The sequence below is a fragment of the Nymphalis io genome, chromosome 26, assembly GCF_905147045.1.
Source record: "Nymphalis io chromosome 26, ilAglIoxx1.1, whole genome shotgun sequence".
Lineage (NCBI taxonomy): Eukaryota > Metazoa > Arthropoda > Insecta > Lepidoptera > Nymphalidae > Nymphalis > Nymphalis io.
Window position 1 is genome coordinate 317108 of NC_065913.1, and position 9622 is coordinate 326729.

The window sequence follows — 9622 nt, forward strand, 5'->3', positions numbered from 1 at the left end:
ATATTACATAACAGAGCATTTTTTAATATTCTTGAGGATGGTTATCACACAAATGCTATTTCTGATGTTAGGTCTGCTATTCTTTTAATAATTATTGTTATTTAGCTTAGCGGTATTTTTTTCCATTCATGTTGCCGCAGAGTCTTAAACACAGGCCATTCCTTATATATTCACAATGGCGCCTAATAAGAATAAAATATAATTTTCAAGCAGTGATGAATCGCTTGAATTTTGTAAAAAAATACCAAAATAGTAATATATAATTTTGTTTTGGTACATATTCAAATTTAGTATTGCATAAGTTAGGTAATAGACGAAATTTCATTTATATTTATAACTGATCAGAATATGATTGACGGGAATAGTTCGTGCTTATAATGCCTGAAGTTCTCAAAAAATATGACCGAGTTATTACAACTTATACCTAAATACCTGGATGTTTATTTTTTAATTTATATATTATTAATATTACTTTATGCTGCAATTTCTATTGGAGTCTTACATATCAGCGCGGCTTAATGCAAAAGTAACATCGGCATAACATCATATGTTATTTCATTTAAATAGAAAATAACTAGTGTATTAAAGCCACAAGAGTAGACAAAGGCAAATTAACAACCGACATTGAATTGGCGCGATATCATTGGTCGAGATTTTGAGTTATCTGTGATATTCATTATGGATTTGCGAAAAAATTGCGTTTTATCCGAGAAAGTAGTTAAGCTGAGCTGTTAGCGACTATCACGGGATATGGAAATATAAAGTTAGTTTATATTTACTCCTACGATTGGAATATACAAAATATACATTTCAACTAATTGTAAAAGGTGTATAAAATACAATATTAACACGTACATAGTGCTATTTTACAATTAAATAAGAATATTTAATTTAAATCTCAGTTTATTTGAAACTTTAAGTCAACTAACTTCTAAATAAGTTATTATTGTAACAATTTAACATACGATAAGATTATCATAGTCCTGTCACCGTGGCGTCACGGAAGGGTAGATAGGCAAACATGGTATAACTAAGAATTTAATGTTATTGAACGTACATATTTTCAAATATAAAGACTTATAACCTTTTACTGTTGCGATTTCTGTTTCTCTTTTTTAATTTCAAATAGGAAGGCAAATGAAATTTTGGTGGTAATTCTCCACCGCGTCATTGGCGTTTTACGAAATATTAACCATCATTTATATTGTCAATGTGCCACCAACATTGGGAACCAAGATGTAATATCCATTGTGTATGTACGTTATTTCATAAACCTAGTTATATAATTATTTAATATTAACTAGAAATTGGATGTATTATATTATCATATATATACATATATATATATATATATATATATATATATATATATATATATATAAGCCTTTATATATTGCAAAATTATTTATACATAGACGTTTTGCATGTTATATACGTAATAAAAACTCTGACACTGATTAATTAACTGACTGAATAAAAATGAGTTATGAGTGAAAATTTGCTCGATCACATATGATGGTTTATTAAAAATTTGTCCGCTAGTGTTTAATATATGAAAGTTTATATGGATGGTCCGCATTTTTTTTATACAGTGTTGCCAACTTGGGGGTTTTCCCCCTAAATAGGCCTATGTCAGATGAAATCAAATAGGATATTTTCAGGTTAGACATTTTTTAGGAGGAACCTTTTTTAAAGAAATTCTCTCCGGGGATTAACTCTTCAGCTTCATTTAATTGAGTATATTTCAAGTTTACTAATGCTACTTGCAGTACTTGATTTGCTTTCTTTTAACATCATTTTATAAATGTATTTTGTATTTGTTTCAATTCATCCGTCAGGAGGATGCTTCTAAGAGGTTGGCAACACTGTTTTTATGTAACATAAAAATACCATCATCGTTTGTCGTTTTTTGTAATTTAATCCGCAAGGCGAAACGCCCCCCATGCAATCATGAAGTGAACACGACAAAAAAACTGGTTACAGATACAATTAATATATTTAATTTATCTAGAATATTCTAGAGAGATCTCGAATTTTACATTGGAGCCGTGTTCTATAGAATTCATGGTATGTACGAGAAGGTTTGCGTGACCCGGCCGATGGCTCTGTAACAAAACAATTTCGTTAATACATATATAAAAATGGCTGTTTGTGTATCTGTTTGTGATTAATAGAGTTCGGACCGTTTGAAACACCATCATAGTTGAAATTTAGATGTATGTCTCATGGATGATTTATAATATCCACTTCGTTGTAACGCCGCTAGATGGCGCTGTGCCACATTAACAGCCACCTACCGGGTTTTGCTAGTAAAGTACAAAAGTGTCTGTTGGTCGAAGATATCCGTGCAGTGACGGAGAAAGAATACATTTCACTGCCCCTCTCTTTCCCATGGGTGTCGTAAGAGGCGACTAAGGGATATCTGAGCGACTATCTGCTCATCTGGTGGTAGGATGCTAACATCCGCCTGGCTTGTTACAACCGTACGCATGGTGAAAAACTCGTGAAGTGGCTTGCAGCCGCGTTTCAAGGTCAGCTAGCGTACAGCCAGTGCCCGAGCGAGTATTGCCGCGATGGGTGTTGGTCCAGTGGAGACGGCTGTTGAACCAATGCCGGGGGAAACTGTATTTGTAATGTATGAGGTAGTTTTATAATATTACTTTTATAACTGTGGGTAATTGTAAAACCATGTATGGTGGTCTCTCGCAATTAAACGCTTAACCGAACGGACGTCTTTTATTGTGCTCAGTAATTATCCTCAAATAATTATCAATAATATTATATATTATTCACATACTCAACAGTGGTGACGAGTAGTAAAAAAACTACGTGTGTGACGCATCGTTTTTATTACTATGTCGGTGGGAAAACTGGAACACTTCGACCTTGGCAAGGACGGTTGGAATTTGTATGTGGATCGGTTGGAACAGTATTTTATTGTTAACGATGTGAAACCGGCGATACGAGTAGCGACACTGATAACGGTGATCGGAAGTGACGCGTACGAACTGATGGTGAATTTATGTACACCAGTCAAACCATCTGCGAAAAGCTATGAAGAGCTGGTGGATGTTATGCGACGCCATCTTCAACCAAAACCGAGTGTATTGGCGGAGCGGTTCAAATTCAGACAAAGAGTGCAACGTCATAATGAGTCCGTGGCGGAATATGCGGCGGCATTAAAGAAATTGACGAAACATTGCGGTTTTTGTTCGGAAACATTATTGGATAATTTGAGGGATCAATTTGTATGTGGTATTAACAGTGACTGTATCCGTCAAAGAATGTTTGCGGAGGATAATATAACGTTCGATTCGGCGTTTAAACTCGCGGTGACAATGGAAGCTGCAGAGGCGGATGCAGCCTTGGTAGAAGGTCGTACCAGGAGATTAGGTGACGGCGTATCAGAGGCGGAGGAATCTATAAACCAGATTACGTCCAGGAGAAGAAGCACAGGGAAACATCTACAAAAATATATGAACGTAGGAACGCGAGAACCGGTTTTAAGCAGTGGTACAAGCCTCTCAAGCGGAGCGATAATTAGCAGGCGGAGCGATAATAATGTGAATGACTTCGCACGACAAAAGAAGGGAACGACTTTTAAACAAGTGTGTGACGTTTGTGGTGCAAATCATCAAGTAAATCGGTGTAAATTTAGACTTTATATATGTCGAGTTTGCAACGAACAAGGTCATTTAAAAAAGGTTTGCCCAGTACTACAAAGTCAGGTGTCATTAAACATCGTAAAAGATGATAGTTCCGTATGCACAGAAAACGAAGGCTCGGGCAGTGTGGAGGTAAACAATTTTTCTATAAGTAGTTATTTAAAAAAATTTGCACCATACACAATTAGTATCAATATTGATAAATGTGTTCTTTGTATGGAAATAGACACGGGCAGTGCGATATCATGCATTAGTTATAATTGCTATAAGAAATATCTGTCACATAATTTAATTCGAAAGTGTGATTTAAATTTACGCTATTATACTGGAGAAATTGTAAAACCCGTTGGTAAAATAAGTCCTATAGTTAGTTACAAAAATAAAAGAAAATCGTTGGATTTATTTATTATAAAAGATGCAAAAACGAATCTGTTAGGCAGGCATTGGATTAGCGAGTTACAGATCGAGATTCCTATTATGAATTGTAATAGTATTGATTTTAATAACCAAGCTGTTTAATTTTAATGAATACAGTTCCAGATATTGTGAAGTGTTTTCGGACGGGCTGGGACGATTCAATGGTGGAACGGTTGGTTTTCGGCTGAGACCCGACGCGAAGCCGGTGTTCATGCGCGCACGACCGCTCGCGTACGCACTTCGCGAGCCTGTGGAGCGGGCGCTGGATCAGCTGGTACGGGATGGAGTGATCACGCCGGCTACTACATCTGACTGGGCTACAACGATCGTACCGGTAATGAAAAAGGACGGCACAATACGCGTATGCGGTGATTTTAAATTAACATTAAATAAGTGCTTGGAGGTGGATCGTTTTCCTTTACCGAGAGTCGAGGATCTGTTAGTTAAATTACACGGGGGTATCAAATTTACTAAGTTAGATCTGTCTCAGGCCTATGCACAACTTGAACTTGATGAATCAAAAAAATACACTGTAATAAACACTCACAAGGGCTTATTTAGGTATAATAGACTGGTTTATGGTTTGGCTTCGAGTCCAGGTATTTTTCAAAGATTGTTAGAACAACTATTTTCGGATATGCCTCGAGTGGGTATTTTCCTAGATGATGTGATAATTACCGGGGAGGACGACCAATCACATTTAAAAACACTTCACGAGGTATTTAATCGATTACAAAAATATGGTTTAAAAATTAAAAAAGATAAGTGTACGTTCTTTGCCGACTCTGTTACATATTTAGGCTTTGTAATTAGTAAAGAAGGGGTTCATACATGCCCAAATAAGATTGAAGCAATTCAGAAGGTTCGCATACCGAATAATGTATCCGAATTGCGCTCATTTTAATAATAATAATAATAAAAATTTATTGCTTCAGATAGGTCGTACATTACAAAGTAACTCTTAAGAAAAACATACATATTTTTTATCAGATACAAATTATTCATACTGGACACATTTTTTCTAATTTACCACTCTTTTTCATTGACGACCGTATCGCAATTGGTTGCAAGCTCAGCTATGTGCTGTGCTATGCCCAGCGCTGATTTTCAGCTTGCTTCTTCTATATTATGTTGATTTAGTTGAGAGCGCCGCACCGTTCCGTATCATATTAAAGTATAATGAAAATGATAAAACAAAAAATAAAAAAAAACAAAAACTGATATAAAAGCAAGTAAAACAGAAACCGGTGACATAATTATATAGCACAAAAAGAAGTAAATAAGCAATTTCTCCAGGTCAATAACTACATTTTAAAGCTGAACATTAATAGAACAACAAAAACTTAATACACGCATGCACATCTTCGCATCATAACAACCATAACTCTATGTGTACGTCATGGCTAGGACAATTGAAACTATGACTAAATAAAAATAAAGAGAAGTCCAAGTTTTTAGGATTCTATTCTTTCATATTTTGCTTCATTCGCATTAATTTGTAAAGTTTTTGTTACATAGCCACTTCTACTTGTAGACGAAGGTAATATTCTTTAAGGCATTTTTTTAAAATTACAATTGAAAAATGACAGTAAGGGAGGTGGTAGGTTATTCCAAATTTTTGCTGCAGCATATTTGAAAGAACCTTTAAATCCTACTGTCTTATATTTAGGAATTAATAGTTTAATCTTCTCATTTTCTCGGACACTCCTATCTTTTCTATTCTCTAGCCAGTCAAGCTTTTGATATAAGTAATTTGGCTTTTTGCTCCGTACAATTTTATGTAAAGATACTGCTAGATGAAGCTTCCTACGTGATTTCATGTTTAAAATATTGTGACAATTAATGAAAGGAGCTACATGTGATCTCTTAGGAACGTCAAAACAAAACCTAGTGCAAGCATTTTGAACTCTTTGTACAGCTTTTTCGGTCTTTTTCAATAATCTGGGACCATACACTGTGTCACAGTAATTAAAAATCGATAAAATAAGTGACTCAACCAGGGTAACTCTCACTTTCTCCGACATGAAAGGTCTCAAGGTATATAGAACTTTTAATTTATAAAAAGCATTTTTTTTTTCAGATTTAGATGTTCTATAAATCTGAGATTTTCGTCAACGTATAGACCAAGATTTTTTGCAACTTTTACTTGTTCTAAAGATTCATTGCCTATTTTGATCTGTAAGTTGTGTCCCTTAATGCATTCACGTTGATGTTTGCTGCCCAGTACCATATATTTTGATTTATTCGCATTAAGAACTAAATTATTTTTTTCCGATCACTGAGATATATGTTCTAAATCATTATTTATAAAATTTACTGAAATGTTTGTATTTTTTGGATCAAAGTGTAGATATACCTGAGTATCATCTGCGTACTGATGTATCTTACAGCTATTTAACTCGCGACTTAAATCCACTGTATATATGATAAAAAGGATTGGGCTTAGACTTGATGCTTGGGGGGTTCCACGTGTGTTAGATTTAATGTGCGAAATCAGCGGTTCCTTTTGTTCTGAACTTTCTATAGAAACGTACTGTTTTCTTCCCTTTAAAAAAGACATGAACCATTTACAAGCATTGTGTGATATTCCATAGTAATATAATTTTGCTAACATAAGTTCAATATTTATACAATCAAAAGCTCTTGAAAAATCTAATAAAACGAGTATACTTCCGTTACCATTATCTGATGCCGAAAGAATATCATCTTTTACTGCTGATAACGCAGCGGCCGTTCCATGAACTTTTCTAAAGCCAGATTGATGTTCTGGAAGTATGTTATGTGTTTCTAAGTAGGTTGTTAGTTGCATACATACGATTTTTTCTATAATTTTTGACATAACCGGAAGAATGCTGATGGGTCTTAGATCTTTATAGTTTTCTACTGATGTGATTTTTGATAAAGGTATTACTTTTGCTATTTTCCATGAGTCTGGAAACGTGTGTGTTTTGATAGATTGATTAATGATATAGGTAATAATATCAAGCGTAACAGGCAAGGTTAATTTTATCATAGTTATTGAAATGTTATCATGCCCAATTGCATTTGAAGAGATGTTGTTTATTATGTTAAGTACTTGCTCTTTCGAGCATTTTTTTATTGCTTGCATCAATCAACCAAACCAACCAACTTGCATCATTTTTACTATTATGGGCTTTTTTTAGCGCCTCATCCCTTTTTTCCATCATTATTTTAATAACCTCGGTAATCCATGGATAAGAATTGTTTTTTATTTTTATGACTTTGACCGGTGCGTGTTTATCAAATAAATTTAATATTTCACAATTAAACTTTGCTACCATATCATTGATGCTTTCAGATTCTTTGATTTTATTCCATGAAATATTTCTCAAATCTTCCCCAAATTCTTCCTCGTCTATATCATTAAAACATCTTTTGGTAATTGATTTTACCCCATCTTTTTGTTTTTTTTATGTCAAAGTCTGCTAGTATTAAGGCATGGTCACTTAAGCAAGGATTGTGAATTACTTCAATTTTTGTACACAGCATTGGGGTGTCTGTTATTATTAAATCTAAAAGTGTTGCTGATGTCATAGTTATTCTCGTAGGCTCCTGAACTAACTGTGTGTAATTTTGTTGATCTAAGGACCTTAAAAATTCTTTTGTGTCGTTTGAACTACTATTTAAAAGGTCAATATTAAAATCAGTTAGGAGACATTGAAAACTGTACGCTGACAGGGAGCTCAAAGTTTCACTTAATTCTTCTATAGAGTTTCCAATATTTTGTGTTTCCGGCCTATAGACAGTCCCGATGGCTAAGCGAAGCCCTTTGTGTTGTAACTCAATCCACATTTGTTCTAGAGACGTTTTCGGATGTTGTATGATGTGAGTCCTGATTTTTTTTTTAATATAAAAACCAACACCACCTCCTCTTTTCCCTGTAGATCTGGGTATATGTTTAAAAATATACCCTGGTATTTGCAGCAGAGATATGTCGTTTCCTTCTCTAATCCAGGTTTCGTTTATGGCCAATACATCAGGCGAATGCTTTTCTATAGAAACTAAGAGTTCATCTCGTCCCGTGTTGAGTGATCTAACATTGAGCAAACTGTCTTAAATATTCCGTCATGTGATTGCTGCCTTGCTACCTGTTCCCCAAACATAAACATATAAGAATTTAAATTTATTTATAATTTGAGTAGTTAACATGCCCTTGTTCATACAATAATTCAATAACTTAGATCTTCTTGATATAATAATTGTGGATATAATAATATAAATAAGCATATTTGTCGTATTTTCTATTGTTATGGTTATTATGATTACACGAGTATAGTGCAGTTTTAAATATACATAGAGTGAACGTGCATTTATTAATAATAAAAGTAAACATAAGACAAATAAAAATATGAAAAGTAAAAGTATGAAAAGAGTTATCGATAAAAACGAAGTTAATATGTAATTTAAACGCAACATCGGATCAAACTTGATCAATCCTAAAAATACGAAGTATATCTGATTCGGATTTGATTCTCATACTCGGTTTACCTTCGTTTTGTCTTGTATATATTCTTCCTTCTCGTGTCCAGATAAATTTCCACTTAGACGTTTTAGCCGCAATTCGCGTCTTTTTGAATAATTGCCTGTTAGTTTTTGTCAGGCGTTCATTGACGTAAAATTTTCTAGGATTGCCTGGAATATTCATATCTGCTGTGTCTGCACCACGCCGGATACGTGCCGCTCGTAGTAAGTCATCTCGTAGAGTCTTCCTCGATAATCTCACTACAATTGGGCGCGTTGCGTTTTCTCCTTCTTTTGAACCGTGTATAGGTCCTATACGCTCTGCCCGCGTGATATCTTGTTCATCGATTTTAACGCTGAGTTTTGCGACTATGAGCATCACAATATGATAAGGATTTTCACCTTTGCTTTCCGGAATGCCGGTGATATCGATGTCATTAAGTAATAAATCTTGTTCCCTCTCATTAAGGTCTGCTTTGAGCTGGTCTACTGTTGCTTTCAGGGATTCATCGTTGTTGATACTATGAGTTTCGAGTCGTTTTTCTAAACATTCCAATCTGTTCTCGATCCCATCTATTCTTTCATTACATACTATTATACAAGACGATATACATGCCATTTCATTCCTAAATTCTTTCAGCTCATTACGAGTAGCATACAACTCTTCTTTAATACTTTTCAATTCGCTTATAATAGTTGATTGCTCTGAACTGTATTACTGGGAGACATAAAAACGTCCATGTTCGAAGCTGGCTGCCTAACGTCTCGTAAGGTATTACATTTTGCGGGGGTATCGTCGCTATTTCTCCTTGAAGTTTTTGACTTACAATCCATACATGTCCAATTAATAGGTACTTTTGATTTCTCTAATAACCCAATACAGGCAAGATGGTTTAAAGCCCTGCATTTGCAGCAAGAAGCGCCATCTCCTACAGCCATAAATTTTCCACACGTAACACATTTAGGCATCTTTTTTGTTATTATTGACTCCGTAGGTATAATTACAATGTCTTAGCAAACATTCAATCGTTGCGCTTTAGCACAGCGCGCGGTCAATG

The 9622-nt window shown here is 34.7% G+C and overlaps 1 protein-coding gene across 1 annotated transcript; it reads right to left on the reverse strand.

Moving 5' to 3' along the window:
* Positions 1-8523: 8523 nt before the first annotated feature.
* On the reverse strand, positions 8524-9183 carry LOC126778377 (uncharacterized). Its single transcript, XM_050501868.1, has one exon. The coding sequence runs from the start codon at positions 9181-9183 to the stop codon at positions 8524-8526; it is 660 nt and encodes a 219-aa protein (XP_050357825.1).
* Between the last annotated feature and the right edge of the window lie 439 nt (positions 9184-9622).